Source organism: Geotrypetes seraphini, chromosome 1 (genome assembly GCF_902459505.1).
Source record: "Geotrypetes seraphini chromosome 1, aGeoSer1.1, whole genome shotgun sequence".
Classification (NCBI taxonomy): Eukaryota; Metazoa; Chordata; class Amphibia; order Gymnophiona; family Dermophiidae; genus Geotrypetes; species Geotrypetes seraphini.
In genome coordinates, this window is record NC_047084.1 from 145,247,075 (window position 1) to 145,263,709 (window position 16,635).

Here is a 16,635-nt window from a genome sequence, read left to right on the forward strand (position 1 = left end):
TTTCAGAAGCTTGAATGTCAAACACAAGAATAGTAGCAATCATCAATATCAACTTTAAAAAAAACCCTGCTACTGAGCAATATATGGGTGACCCAATGATCTACTTATAGATTCAAATATCAGAAGTGTACAAGTGTTTATCCCAATGAACATAGAATGATAACCACATAACCCTGAACAGGCACAGGACTTAATGTCAAATTGGGAGGAAAAAGCCTCAGTCCCACCACTACCCTCCAGAGATCGGGCAATGCATATTTGGGGTCAATGGCATGTCATTGGCATAAAAAACTCCCACTTTCTAAGACACTAACTCATACTAAAAGCCCAGTGCAATGCAAGAGATGTGGTTGAAAGACTTCAAGTGCTGCGTGCGTCTGATAGCGCTATAGAAATAATAATAGTAGTAGTAGTAATAGTATACAAATGTTGTTCAAACAGTCAATTACTTATTTTGTATCGTGGAGCTATGTGGCACTGACGTTGATCGGTGTTTCACTGCAATGGCTACATCAGGGTGCTTAAGTCGCCTCCTATAATAAAATAGCTGCATCCGTGCCTGTAAACACAATAATTCTCATCCGTGTATGCATATGAGTATAAACTTCAAAGAACTTGTGTGATAACATGTATCTCTGAGAACGGTCAGCAATCTCATCTTCTGAAAAATCCCCCGAATGTATGATGTAACAGCCGTCAAAGGACTTACTTTCACTAGAACCAATCGTATCTATTCTGCGCGGCTTATCGGCGCTGGAGCCCAGACCTCATCTATTTGAACTGACCAAAGCTGTCAAAAGAAGGACTGTCAGTTGTACACCTCCCGATAAATATCAGAAAAACAAGTTCCATTCCACTTTTGAATTAAAACCTATTGGTTCTTCACTATTTAGTGTGTAGATCCAAAATGTTTCCCAACACATTAAAGACTATTTCCTATCATGTGTGGTAGTTGGCATAATCAATAGCAAAAACACCACAGATCTTCAAACTTGTGTCCATATTCTAGGCCAGGGGTAGGCAATTCCGGTCCTCGAGAGCCGGAGCCAGGTCAGGTTTTCAGGATATCCACAATAAATATGCATGAGATAGATTTTCATCTCAAGGAGGTAGTGCATGCAAATCCATCTCATACATCTTCATTGTGGATATCCTGAAAACCTGACCTGGCTCCAGCTCTCGAGGACCGGAATTGCCTAGGCAGTGGGCCACTATCGGAGCTTGTAACTTGTTAGTGTGAAGACAGCTTTTATGCTCAGTAAGTCTTGTTTTCAAGGGGCGGGTCGTTTGCCCAATGTAAATCTTTGGACATGTACAAACAATGGCATAGACCAGTGGTTCCCAACCCTGTCCTGGAGGAACACCAGGCCAATTGGGTTTTCAGGCTAGTCCTAATGAATATGCATGAAGCAAATTTGCATGCCTATCACTTCCATCATATGCAAATCTCTCTCATGCATATTCATTAGGGCTAGCCTGAAAACCCGATTGGCCTGGTGTTCCTCCAGGACAGGGTTGGGAATCACTGGCATAGACAACCTCACCGACCTGTCTCAGAACATATCCTCTTGTATAATGAACCTACAATCCTGGGACCACACTGTGCAAATGAAATTGAATGAGTCCAAAACAAGACTTCTTTGGCTCGGTCCAAAACTAGATCACCTACCCACCTCCATCCCACTACCCTCTGGCTCCTCTCTGCAGCTTGAGTTCTCGAGCAAGGTCTTGGGCATCATCATTGATTCCACATTGTCCTTCAATGATCACCTCCAATCCTTGGTAAAAAAAAATGCTTTTTCAGCCTTCACATGCTGAGGAAAGTTAGATCCTACTTCCATCAAAAACATTTTACCCTCCTTGTCCAATCCATCATCCTCTCCAGATTGGACTATTGCAACTCTATCTACTTAAGCCTAACTAAGAAAAACCTCCACAGACTCCAACGGATTCAGAATGCCGCGGCCAAGCTCATCTTCGCTAAAAGTAAATTTGACCATGTCTCCCCGCTCCTGGCCAAGCTCCACTGGCTTCCGATAATCGCCAGGGTCCACTATAAATGCGCCTGCTTAACTTTCAAAATCCTATATGGTATCCTCCCTCCCTTTATCCCTCTTTCTTGGAATTCCTCAAACCCTAACACCACCAGATCCTCCCACAAATTAAAACTATCCTTCCCTTCGCTAAAAGGCATTTCCCACAAAGGAAAGCTAGGACCTCCCTCCACTTCAAAATCACCGAACTCTGGAACAACCTTACCTCCCCTCTTCGGAACTTGAGCTCTCTAAGTTTTCCACAAGCATCTGAAAACCTGGCTTTTCTCAAAAATGTAAGTCTCCCTCCAACTTAGGAATCAAGGAAACTCTTATATCTTGGCATCCCAAGTCCTCTAAATTTTCTTCACACTTCTACCTCTAACCCTCTGTTGTAGTTCCTTCCTATTTCTCCTACTGTAAACCGCGTCGATCTCTACGAACGTGGAGATGATGCGGTATACAAACCTAAAGATTAGATTAGATATGAGGTATCACAGTCGGTTTTATGTGAAATGAAAAAGTTTTTACCTGTTATAGGATCTCAAAAAGGGCTCCAGTGCCGACAAGCCGCGCAGAATAGATACATGATTGGTTCTAGTGAACATAAGTCCTTTGACAGCTGTTACATCATACATCTGGAGCTTTTTCAGGAGCTCAGCATGCTGCGGCCATTTATGTGCGTCAAGAGAATATGAGATCGCTGACCATTCACAGAAGTACATGTTATCACACAAGGTTTTTGAAGGTTATACTCATATGCATACACGGATGAGAATTATTGTGTTTACAGGTATTGATGCAACTATTTTATTATAGAAGGAGACTCGAGCACCCTGATGTAGCCATTGCGGTGCCATGTAACTCCACGATACAAGATGAGTAATTGATTGTTTGTAGTGTTTGAATAACATATGTATGCTATTGAAGTCTTTCAACCACATGTCTTGCATTGCACAGGGCTTTTAGTTTGAGTTGGTGTCTTAGAAAGTGGGAGGTTTTTTATGCCAGTGACGTGCCATTGCCCCAGATATGCACTGCCCGATCTCTGGAGGATAGTGGTGGGGCTCTGAGACTTTTTCCTCCCATTTTGACACTTAAGTCCTGTTCTTGTTCAGGGTTATGTGGTTATCAGTCTAAGCTCATTAGAATAAACACTTGTACACTTCTGATATTTGATTCTAGAATTAGATCATTGGGTCACACATATATTGCTCTACAGCAGGGTTTTTTTCAGAAGCTTGAACATGAAGATACCTAGTCAGACTCTGAAATTGGTGGCATGGCATGGATCAGAAGCTGAGTCAAAAGTGACTTACTTCCTGTTTAAATTTCTGAGTTAAGGTTAACTGGTTTTTTTTTTGTGGTGGAGATTTGGTAGCTGATAAGCTTCTTGCTGCTTGGAGTTCTGTGACCTGCCGAACCATTGTTGACATTTCATTTTAAATGTGCTGTTCTTGGCTGCGAACATTTCTTGTGGCAGCCGTAGTATTTCACTGGCTGAATGTAGAAAGCATGGTTTATGTGCTCACTTCTGTGGGACCTTTGAATCACTTTGTGCCTCCACTGTGGTGAGCCTATAGTTGAATCTTGATGCTGCTGCAGTTTTGCCTTGAGATTTGATGAACACAAGGATGCTTGCATGTTTTCATTTCCTTCCTGAAGGAACAGTGCTGTCAGGAGGATCATTCCCTGTTATCTTTCAGCTGTGTCTTTGACTAGTTACTACACTTCCCCCTCCGTATTTGCGGGGGTTAGGGGCAGAGTTGGCCCACGAATATGGAAAAACTGCGAATAATATTTGGGCCTGTTCCGCCCTTATCCCCCGCTTCCCCCTGCAATTTTTAGCCCTGTGAGCTCCCTCTTAAGCCTTACCTGGTGGTCTAGAGGAGTTTTCAGGCAGGAGCGATCTTCCCATGCTCCTGCCCCATGCAGATTGCTCACAGGAAATGGCTGCCTTGAGCTCCCGTAGTCTCTCGAGCCATTTCCTGTAAGTGATCTGCGCGGGGCAGGAGCGTGGGAAGATCGCTCCTGCCTGAAAATCCGCTAGACCACCAGGTAAGGCTTAAGAGGGGGCTTACAGGGCTTAAAATAGCCCGAAAAATGAAAGTAATTTTTTTTGTTTAAAACTGCGAATAAACGAATCCGTAGATATGGAATTCACAAATATGGAGGGGGAAGTGTAGTGTCAAACTTGGATACATAGAGTGGAGATGTTTCAATGTACAAGAGCAGTGTTCTTGCAGGTATGCAATGCATTTCCTTCTAGAGCACTGATTCTTAACCTTTTTTGAGTCACGGTCCCCTTTAAGAATCTGATGAAAGCTATGGACCCCCTTCCCCAGAAATATTCACATAAACACAACTTTGCATGCAATGAATATAATGTACTTTATTTATCGAGATTTGATTGTCTCATACATATGACATACACATAGTATTATGAAACGTTAAAGTAAGTAATCTAAGTAAAACACTCCTTTTTTTATGCCAAAAGTATTGGCCATTCATAATTATGAAATACTGTCCTCCCTTGCAAATTAAAACAGATCTACTACCACTATGATTTCTACTACCATTACTACTACTACTACATCTGCTCTCTCGTTATCTGCGAGAAAAATCAACCGTACCGGGCTTTATAGTGAATATAAATGTTAATTAGACCCCAGATTAAGAACCCCTGTTCTAAGAGGATTCCTGTGTCCAAATATTGGAGTTCAATCTTGGGGGTGCATTAAAGGACTAAGACCACATTTGTGACTAGATGTAACTCTCCAGAGAGAGAGAGAGAGAGATCTTAAAGTACAAGACGACATGTACATTCCTGAAGTTTAGAGGTTCCAGTACAAGAAAGTTCTGTTCCTAAAGTTGGACAACATTATGCTAGTTGTATCCGGGGGCAGGGGGGATACTTTTCATGTTAGTGTGCTGCTAAAACATAATGTCTAGCAAGGCCATCTCCTTGTTCCCTTAAATTGTGCTAAGACCTCCCAGGAGAGCTCAGAACAGGTTACAAGTTTACATGCATAATAAAGCATATTTATACAAAGTGATGGTAAACAAGGCAGAACATAGTTAACAAAGCATGGTAAAACATAACATGACAGAACATCGTATGGTGAGACATAGTATGTCAGGCATAGTATAGCAATGCTCTTTTAGCCACCATTCTATCATCTTGGAGGGATATTATTGAAGGAGAGTACCCAAGAAAGGGACTTGGGGGTAATGGTGGACATGACAATGAAGCCGACAGCACAGTGCGCAGCGGCCGCTAAGAAGGCGAATAGAATGCTAGGCATAATCAAGAAGGGTATTACAACCAGAACAAAAGAAGTTATCCTGCCGTTGTATCGGGCGATGGTGCGTCCTCATCTGGAGTACTGCGTCCAATATTGGTCGCCGTACCTTAAGAAAGATATGGCGTTACTCGAGAGGGTTCAGAGAAGAGCGACACGTCTAATAAAAGGGATAGAAAACCTTTCATACGCTGAGAGATTAGAAAAACTGGGACTCTTTTCCCTGGAGAAGAGGAGACTTAGAGGGGATATGATAGAGACTTACAAGATCATGAAGGGCATAGAGAGAGTGGAGAGGGACAGATTCTTCAAACTTTCGAATAATAAAAGAACAAGAGGGCACTTGGAAAAGTTGAAAGGGGACAGATTCAGAACGAATGCTAGGAAGTTCTTCTTTACCCAACGTGTGGTGGACACCTGGAATGCGCTTCCAGAGGACGTAATAGGGCAGAGTACGGTACTGGGGTTCAAGAAAGGATTGGACAATTTCCTGTTGGAAAAGGGGATAGAGGGGTATAGATAGAGGATTACAGTCCAGGTCCTGGACCTGTTGGGCCACTGCGTGTGCGGACTGCTGGGCATGATGGACCTCTGGTCTGACCCAGCGGAGGCACTGCTTATGTTCTTATGTTGCCTCAATTCTACATACAATCCTGTGTATAGTTCATACGTATATTGATGATATTTGTAAATCAAGTGTAAGTTTGTGTATATAAGCTGAAAGACCTGGAAACCTCATAAGGATAAATTCCCCCAAATAAGTCTCACCTCCAAGTCATTGCATACTGTATATATTTTTTGATGTTGAAAATGTTTTTACCGGAGGTCAAAACTCTCATACTCTCAAAGTAGGTATTAAAGAAAACTTATCTTGCTTTGAGGGTCCCGACATATAGACCATGTTTCGTTTCTGCTTCAGTGAACCCGATTGAGAATAGCAGTAGTTGTAACAAATATGGGTCTCTAAAAATCAAAACGAGATTTGATATATCTCTATAATAATAATCCTCTAAGCGCGCATGCGCACTTAGGAGGATGTGGAGACCTGACATTTGCTGTGTCCATCCGTGGCTGGCGGCTTCAGCGCATGCGCTGGCTTGGCGCATCAAAAGGAGGATGAATGCAGTGCGGAGCAGCGCTGGCGGCAGCAGTGTCGGGTAGGGAACACGTCGACGACTCCCCCCTCCCGCACCAACCGCTGCCGCTCCTGTTTGAAGCAGCCTGCTGAGGTTCGCGGCCGGCTGTAGCGAACCTCGCAGGCCGCTTTCAACATGGAGCACATTCCCTCTGACACAATCGTGTCAGAGGGAACATGCTACCATATGGAGAGCGGCCTGCGAGGTTCGCTACAGCCGGCCGCGAACCTCAGCAGGCCGCTTTGAACAGGAGCGGCAGCAGCGACAGGAACCATGGAAGGATGGAGGGAGGGTAAGAACTGGAGGGGAAGCCAAAAAAGAAGGGCTATGGAGCAGGCAGGAAAGGGGGCTGTTTTGGTGGGAGGGTTGTGCTGAGTGCCGACAGCAATCATGGGGGGTGGGGGAAACTGAAGGGGGCCACGGAGCAGGCAGGCATGGCACAACAGGGAGGGGTGGGAAAGGGGCTGCTTTGGGGGAATGGTTGTGCTGGGGGCAGACACCAATCGTGGGGGGGGGGAGGAATAGAAGGGGGCCACTGAGCAGGCAGGCATTGCACAACAGGGGGAGAGGGAAAGGGGGCTGCTTTGGGGGGATGGTTGTGCTGGGGGCAGACAGCAATCATGGGGGGGGAACAGAAGGGGGCCACGGAGCAGGCAGGCATGGCACAACAGTGGGCCAGAGAGAGAGAGTGAAAGGGGGCTGCTTTTGGGGGGAGGGGTGTGCTTGGGGCAGACAGCAATCGGGGGGGGGGGGGGAACAGAAGGGGGCCACGGAGCAGCCAGGCAAGGCACAACCGGGGGCCAGGGGGAGAGGGAAAGGGAGCTGCTTTGGGGGGAGGGGTGTGCTGGGGCAGACAGCAATCGAGGGGGGTAGGAATAGAAGGGGGCCACGAAGCAGGCAGGCATTGCACAACAGGGGGAGAGGGTAAGGGGGCTGCTTTGGCAAACATGGGGGCCAGGGAGACTGACAGAAAGAAAGACGCACAGACAGGGGACCAGGGAGAGACACAGACACAAAGAATGACAGTGTCCAGGGAGAGAGAGAGACAAATAAAAACAAAAAACAGACATCTACTCTAGCACCCGTTATTGTAATGGGCTTAAACACTAGTTTATATATATTACTACTACTATTACTTACCACTTATATAACATTGAAACGCATATACAGCGCTGTACAATTTGACATTTAAAGATGGTCCCTGCTCAGAAGAGCTTACAATATACCTTGGACAGACAGACATGACATATGGAATGATCTGTAATGTGAAATGTTTGTATAAGTCTTGTTTGTTCCATTCTGTGAATGTTACTTTTGTAAAGCCGCCTAGGAATAGGCGGCTGATAAATTTAAAAAAATAAATAAATCTACTATAATAAAACGCTAAGCGCACATGCGCACTCTTACCGCCATGTTCCCTGATCTGTAGTTCCGTGGTCGGCAGAGTGCGCATGCGCGCTTAGGGCAATATTCTAACGACTGGCGGCAAGTAACACACCGCGACTCCCACCCACCCCCCGGCGCCGACCCTACCCGGCACACCCGAAACCACTGTTGACCTTCCCAGCCGAACCTCCCACCGCGAGACGAACACAAACCTCCCGGCTCCAGCAGCGTCCGAGGCACAGTAAACACGCTGCTTCGCGGCCTTCTACTGGCCTGATTTCCTCTGCCGCATCCCTGAAGACCCGGCACGCCTGAAACCCCGTTGACACTCCAAGCCGAACCTCCCACCACAAGACGAACACAAACTTCCCGGCTCCAACAGCGTCCGAGACACAGTAAACACGCTACTTCGCAGCCTTCTACTGACCTGATTTCCTCTGCTGCGTTCCTGATGACATCATCAGAGACACAGCAGAGGAAATTAGGGCAGTAGAAGGACGTGAAGCAGCATGTTTACTGTGCCTCAGATGCTGCTGGAGCTGGGAGGTTTGTCGGCCGTCTAGCGGTGGGAAGGTCAGCTGGGAGGGTCAACGGGGGTTTCGGGTGTGCCGGGTAGGGTCGGCGCGGGGGGGGGTGTTTAAATGGATACATGCTGCTCAGGTGGATGGAAGGCAGGCAGGCTGGCATCGGGGGGGTGGGGTTAGATGCACTGGGGGCACTAAGGACATGGGAAAGAGGCACTGGGGGCACTAAGGACACACCCTAAATGGTGAGACCTTAGCAAGAACTGCAGCAGAACGGGACTTAGGAGTGATCATTGGTGAATATATGAAGACTGCCAATCAAGTGGAGAAAGCTTCATCAAAGGCTAGACAAATGATGGGTTGTATCCGAAGAAGTTTCGTCAGCCGGAAGCCCGAAGTTATAATGCCATTGTACAGATCCATGGTGAGACCTCATCTGGAATATTGTGTGCAATTCTGGAGGCCACATTATCAAAAAGATGTGCTGAGAGTTGAGTCGGTTCAGCGAATGGCCACCAGGATGGTCTGAGGACTCAAGAATCTCCCGTATGAAGAACGGCTGGGTAAGTTGCAGCAGAGAGAGGGGAGACTTGATTGAGATGTTCAAATATGTCACGTACCGTATTGAGATAGAAGAAAATATCTTTTTCCTTAAAGGACCTACGGCAACAAGAGGGCATCTGTTGAAAATCAGGGGTGGGAGATTTCATAATGACACTAGGAAGTATTTCTTCACCGAAAGGGTGGTTGATCATTGGAATGATCTTCCACTGCAGGTAATTGAGGCCAGCAGCGTACTTGATTTTAAGAAAAAATGGGATAAGTATGTGGGATCACTTCAAGGAAGAACTTAGGGGGGTGGGTCATTAGAGTGGGCAGACCTGTTGAGCCGTGGCCCTTTTCTGCCGTCATATTCTATGTTACTATGTTACGCAGGCACTGGACCACTAAGGACACAGTACGGAGACACTGGGGGCACTAAGGACATGGGAAGGAGGCACTGGGGGCACTAAGGACATAGGAAGGGGTACTAAGGACATAGGAAGGAGGCACTAGGGGCACTAAGGATATAGGAAGGGGCACCAAGGACATAGGCAGGAGCCACTGAGGGCACTAAGGACATAGGGAAAGACACAGACAGAAAAAATGACAGACAGACAGGCAGCATCCAAGGAGAGAGAGACAAAGAAAAAAAAAATAAACAGATAGACATCTACTCTAGCACCCGTTAATGTAACGGGCTTAAACACTAGTGTATGTGTATGTATATATATATATATCTATAATAATAAAATGCTAAGTGCACATGCGCACTCTCACCGCGTGTTCCCTGAGATCTGATCTGTTGGAATGTGCCGGCAAGAATGTGCATGCGCGCTTACTAAGTCACCACGGGCTAAAAAACTAGTATATGTATATATATATATTCTTTTGATTAAACGCTTATCTAGCAGTACAAAGCGTTGAACAAAATTTAAAAATTACAGAAAGACAGACGTGTCTGCAATATAAAACATATATATATATATAAAATTATTAGACAAACCTGGACTAAACTCAAATCTTTGAAACAATAGGAAAAGGGGCGGAAATACAATTTTTACAGAAAGAATATATAAAGGAAAATACAATAGGAGAAGGGAAATAAAATCAAAAAATGATTAAGAAATTAGTCGCATGAGAATAAAAAACATTTGAATTTGTTAAAGTAGGTAGATAACTCATTAGCAATTATATGCATCCTTAAAGAGAAAACACTTTAAACTGCTCTTAAATTTCTGCAAGTTACATTCTGCTCTTAAATATAAAGGAAGAGAGTTCCAGATCAAAGGGGCGGTTACTGAAAAAATAAAGGTGCTACGAGTGCCAATTATCTTCAGAGATGGGACATTGAGGGTATGCTGGGATGCTGATCTTAAGGCTCTAGGGGGATCATAAGGGATCAAGAGTCTGTCCATAAATGCCGGGGAGTTTGTTTGTAGAGTTAAAAGTCAAAAGGGCGATTTTATATGTTATTCTGTGTAAAACGGGCAACCAATGTGCTTTTTGTAATAATGGAGTGACGTGATCAAATTTATTTGAACCCGAAATAATTTTTATAGCTGTGTTTTGAATGAGTTGGAGACGTTTTATATCTTTTAGACATATACCTTTTAATAGTGAATTACAATAATCTATTTTGGATATTACGAGAGATTTAGCGTCAAGGAGAGGAGCTAAAGATCTGATCATCCTTAGTTTATGAAAACAGTTTTTAACCAGTGCACTAATTTGGGGACGGAATGAAAGTTTATTATCAATTAAAATACCTAGTATACAGGGTTAGGCATGCAGAACCCAAAGTGAGAGAAATTAGGAGTTGAAAGCACTCTCAAAGAGGTGGGCTTTTAATTGGGCCTTGAACACTGCCAGAGATGGAGCCTGCCGTAGGGATTCAGGCAACTTGTTCCAAGCATATGGTGCAGCAAGGGACGGAGTCTGGAATTGGCAGCCGAAGAGAAGGGCACAGAAAGGAGGGACTTACCAGCTGAGCAGAGCTTACCGAGGGGGGGGGGGAATCATAAGGGGAAATAAATGAAGATATATATTTTGCAGTTGAAAAAGATTTATGTGCGACAATTGTGAGGTGAGACTTATTTGGGAGAATTTATCCTCATGTGGTCTCTATCTATGATTTTTAAATATCATCAATATATGTATGAATGATACTCAGGATTGTATGATGAATTGAGACATAGTGCCCTAGGGTGTCAGGTCAAAAGCGCGCCGGGACAAAGGCGCGCACAGACAATTGAGCACAGCGCGGAGGCGCACACCACAGAAAATTACAGTTTTTACGGCTCTGACGGGGGGGGCGGGGGAGGAACCCCCCCACTTTACTTAATAGAGATCGCGCCGCGTTTGTGGGGGGTTGTAATCCCCCACATTTTACTGAAAACTTCACTTTTTCCCTGTTTTTAGGGAAAAAGTTAAGTTTACAGTAAAATGTGGAGGGTTACAACCCCCCAAACCCCCCACAACACCGGCGCGATCTCTATTAAGTAAGTTGGGGGGCTCCCCAACAAAACCCCCCGTCGGAGACCCTAAAAACTGTAATTTTCTTTGGTGCTCAGTTGTCGGCGCGCGCCTTTGTCTTTCGCGGGGTTGTCTATGAACCGTGCCCTAGCCAACAATCTCAGCAGATTTCTTCAGCCGCATGAGTGGACTCTGTGCAAGCCATTATAGCTGCTTGCAGAAAACCTTCTTGGATGACATCACTCACATATGAGAATATCTGCCTATTGTCCAAATACAACACCTCTTATGGTATGTAATTGTGCTTTCTAGTAGGGGTTTTGAAATCTCATCCATATTTTGCTACAGAAAAGTCTGATTGATTTTTGGTAATCAAACAGGGTAATAGAGAGGTGAGCAGTCACATTGAGTCCCTTGGGGGGGGGAGGACTGGGTGGGCAGGCAAAAGTCTGCCGCACATGATTAATTATTATTAATCACAATTAATAATTAACATATTGGCTACAATTAATGTGCAGCCATATAAAAAGTATAATGCCATTGTACTGGTATAGGTCTCTGAGACCCTATTTAGAATACTGTATGCAATTCTAGCGATGGCACCTTCAGAAAGATATATAAATAGGATAGTCTGTCCAGAGGGTGGCTCCAAAATTGGTCAGTGGTCTAGCACCACAAAAAACACGTATGTGTGGGCAAGAAAATTAGATGTGTGCGGCACATGAAGAACCAGTGGGAAGTGGGGGGGTATATGTATGACACATCAGGCAAAAGGAATATTTATTTATTTATTTATTCAGTTTTCTATACTGTTCTCCCAGGAGAGCTTAGAATGGTTTACATGAATTTATTCAGGTACTCAAGCATTTTTCCCTGTCTGTCCTGGTGGGCTCACAATCTACCTAATGTACCTGGGGCAGTGGGGAATAAAGTGACTTGCCCAGGGTCATAAGGAACAGCGTGGGTTTGAACCTTAAATCTCAGGGTGCTGAGGCTGTAGCTTTAACCACTGCGCCACATGCTTAGTCAAAATATATCAGAGTCTGCACAGTTCCCTTAAGGGGCAAATCACTCGGAAGTATTATATTTTTCTTTCTCACTGCTGTTCAAGACTGGTCTGGTGGGACTAAAGGAAAGAAAATAAGCAGGTAAGATCTCATTTCTCCATATCGTAACTTATTAATTTTTGTCTTGTCTGTGAGCTATATGTGGTTCTCTCCAGTATGGGGTTTATTTAAAATATTTACTACACAGATAATAAGAAAAAAAAAATAAAAAAGCACCAGAGGTGAGTTACAAAAGTACTTAAGTAAGAGTAGTAGCACAAAAGCACAAGTGAAAAATATAAAAAATGTCAATAAAATCAAACAGTAAACACAAAGGAAAGGATACAAAATAATTCAAATTATCCAGAAACAATTTGCAAAAACTACAAGAAATAATGTAGAAATCAAAAACAAAGTATGGGTAGATATCCAAGAAGTGGTATTAATATATAAGTCTTTAGGACCAGAAGCACTTTTTGTGTATGCTTTCTAGTGTGATACTTTCTGCTTTGTTTTAGGAAGGTGCGCTCCTGCTCCTATAGGCTTTCTGTTCTGGAGCATAACCAGTTCTTGGATATCTACTTGTGCTTGGTTTCTTGTGGTTTAGTGCTGCAGCTCTCTGGATGTTCAGTCAGAATATTTGCATCCTTACATCAGAGCAAACCGTGAGTGGAAATACTGTATGCCTCCAAGTTGAATAATATATTAAGATAATCAGATATTAGTTTATACCAACTTCTTACTTTGTAATTAAATGATTTATGTATGCATGAAATATTTCTGGTAGAATTATGTATTAATGGAAAATATATAGAATAAAGCTAGCTAAACAGAATAAAATACTGCTAGAAAACAATCTTATTTATACATTAAGGAGAAGTTAAAGTTAGGGAAAAGTGTGAATGCTTAGCAGATAAATAGATATGAAGATCTAAGAGTACACATGAGGCAGGATATCATTCATTATCGAAGCCAGTTGTCATCTTTCTGGTATTATCTTTCTCTTAGCACTGAGCATACAAGTTCATATATCTAAACGAACATCTGGGACTTTGTACTCTTTCAACGTGTCAGCCCTGCTCTTACCACTGTCCTATATATCAAATTCATGCTTCAGTTCTGTCTCAGTACTGATCTCTATAATCTTTATTACTAAGCTCTTCCATGCATCCACCACTAAATTAATGCATCCTCATATTTCTTATAAGCTGTCTTCCAATTACGTATTATAATCTTTGGCCTTGAATTTTTTTATGTAGAAAATTGTACCTTCCTGTATGCCACTGTAGCCTTCTCGATATTCAAATATTTGTCATATCCCACATTTTCTCTTCTCTCATTTAGTGAGAGTACATTTTGAGTGTCCTAATCCTTTCTTGTAGGTATTTCCTTCCAGGCCTTGTATAAATTTTGTAGCCTTTCTCTGAAGTGTCTCTATCCATTCAGTGTCATTATGATCCAACACTAGTGGTCTGTGTCTGATTTCTTTGTGTACCTGGTTCACCCATTGATCTTTTGCTAGGTTTTCATACCTGATTTGTATGTGTTCCTGATTCATACCATTTTAAGACTCAAAATCAAGGCAACATACGCATTGGTGTGTGCCGGTGTCAGGTCAAAAGCGTGCCGGGACAAAGGCACGCACAGACAACTGAGCGCAATGTGGAAGCGCGCGCCGAAGAAAATGACTTTTAAAGGGCTCCAACGGGGGTGTGTGTGGGGGAACCCCCCCACTTTACTTTATACAGATCACTCCGCGTTTGGGGGGGTTGTAACCCCCCACATTTTACTGAAAACTTCACTTTTTCCCTAAAAAACAGGGAAACAGTTAAGTTTCCAGTATAATGAGGGAGGTTACAACCCCCCAAACCCCCCACAACACCACCGCAATCTGTATTAAGTAAAGTGGGGGGGTTCCCCAACAAAACCCCCGTCGGAGACCCTAAAAACACTCTTTTTCTTTGGCGCGCGCTTCCGTCTTGCGCTCAGTTGTCGGCGCGCACCTTTGACTTCAGCGGTTTTGTCTATGAACCGTGTGTGCCTAAGGAACAGGATGTGCTTTGCATGCTCCTTTATGCACTCCTTCACGAAGTACGCTCTTTTTATCCTTATGTTTTGACTCTTTTACTCTTAGTATCATGAATAAAGTATACATTAAATTTTTTCACAGGTAGACTTTAGCATTTTGTTTGATCACCGATACACATGGAATATTTGTAAGGAAAAAAATAGTTAAGCTCCTACATTTTTACATATAATAGTGACTGTCCATATTGATAATTTCATTTTGGTCACTTTTTGCTATCGGGGCTCAATTTGCTCACCTGATAACAGATCTAACGTTTTCTATAGTAGTATGTTAAAGTGCAACCTACAGGCTTGAACATGGGAAATATTGGTAATGTGCAGAACTATGCTACTATGGCCTAGAGTTCACATACCACAGCTATATTTGAATTATAGTTCTGTCAAGCGCATTTCATTTTGTATTTTGCTTCACTCATTGTCCAAGAATAGTGATCATTTGTATTCAGGAAGTAAGCCAAACAACTGCTGCAAAGCGAATAAATGAAAGTAAAGAAAAAAAATTAAGTGCAGACACGCTCATCTTTGGCTTATTCAGTCTCACTTGTTGCACTACTTGGTATTTGTAGCAAACATGTCTGACAAGGAGTTGAAGAAGCTTCGCAATAAACAGAGGCGAGCACAGAAGAAAGCCCAGTTGGAAGAAGAGAAAAAGAATGCAGAGAAAGAGAAGCAGCAGAGAAATCAGAAGAAGAAGAAGGAAGATGATGATGAAGAAATTGGGGGTCCGAAAGAAGAGCTTATCCCAGAGAAATTGGCAAAAGTAAGTCCCCTCATCCACTTCGCTGTGGTGGGTGTCTAGGAAGCATGAGGGTAATTTTATACAGCATTTCCTGTGTATAAAATGTTTAAATTATGGGTGTGTAGTGCACAGTTTTAAGCAGTGTATGAATAGGTACAGCAGAAACATAGTTTTGGCAGAATAGGGATGGAGTTTCAAAATACATGCACACCTGTCCAAAGTACAAACAAAAGTTGCAGCCGTATCTTTGCATATGGACATTTTTCCACTCCTGGAGTCTATTCTTAAAGCCTATTTTATAAAGGTAGATATACGTTACATATACCACCTTCATTGTGTTTTAAATCTTATATAGGTACCCTGTTATATAATTTTCTTGGGGATTAATTTTATTTCTACAGCATGTGTGTCTTTCTGGTAAGATTTGACCTGAGGCATAGTTGTTTTTTTTTCTTAACTGAATTGCAGTGAGACAGTTTTCTATTTGGACCTTAAGTGGTTTTTTAAATTGATCTTTGAAAACTTTTATTTTGAATCCTGATTGTATATGAACTTGATAACGTAGATATAATGCAGTTCAGCTAAGGAGGTCTTTTCTTCACTTAGCCTTATCCTGTTTTTTAAATGCATCTGGGTTGTTTTTTAATTTTTGTATAAACACAAAAATTGTTTTTATACAAAAATTATTGTTTATAAGGAAGACAATAGTCATTTCCATGGGAAAAATTATGTTTTGCTTACAGAAGTGAGCTCTTTATTGCCCAACCTCTATGCAGTTAAGAGTTAGGTCTGCGAGTATAACACGGTCTCCTTTACTTGCATACTACAGAGCTGTTCCTAGGACAGGGGGAAGATGGACACAGCAATAAAATAATCTGTTGAAAAAGTAGATGCAAATCTTTATGGGCAGTTCTTACCAAGGCAATAATCAAAACAAAATTGCTTGGAAAAAGTGCCTGTGGATTTTGTACCAATCTGTGGAGTTTTGGTCATTGCCTCCATAACAGGATTTAAAATTGAGGCCATCAGAATGGATAAATTAAAATTAATTTGTTTGCTTTGAACTAAGTTTTTAAAATAAGTGCTTTGGGTTAACAAATGACTATGTATATATGCCAGCCAAAGCTTGATTGCCACTTCCAATCTTTCAGAAATATAAAGCAATTCAAATTGGTTTAGCATGGGATGTGTGAGTATGGAAACAACAAAATGCTCTATCTTCCGCAAGGGAGGAGTGTGCTACTTGTGTATTGCTTCTAGTTATCCCAGTATACAGATCAAGAAGTCAGAAGCCTCTTTGGGCGGACTTCATCTGCAAAATGCCAAATATATTTTTGCCTGAGCAATATTACTAGTTAAATCTGGT

General features: G+C 42.8%; 1 protein-coding gene across 3 annotated transcripts in view; it reads left to right on the forward strand.

Annotated features, from left to right (window-relative positions):
* The window catches only part of NAA15 (N-alpha-acetyltransferase 15, NatA auxiliary subunit), a 243,517-nt gene that overhangs the window by 160,523 nt on the left and 66,359 nt on the right, over positions 1 to 16,635 (forward strand). For 2 of the 3 annotated variants that reach the window (XM_033939428.1, XM_033939438.1), the window contains one exon: positions 15,097 to 15,290. In XM_033939428.1, coding sequence (XP_033795319.1) covers positions 15,097 to 15,290 — 194 coding nt within the window. Of the gene's footprint in view, positions 1 to 12,960; positions 13,108 to 15,096; positions 15,291 to 16,635 lie in introns of those variants that run through there. The other variant, XR_004538932.1, reaches the window with a different exon arrangement.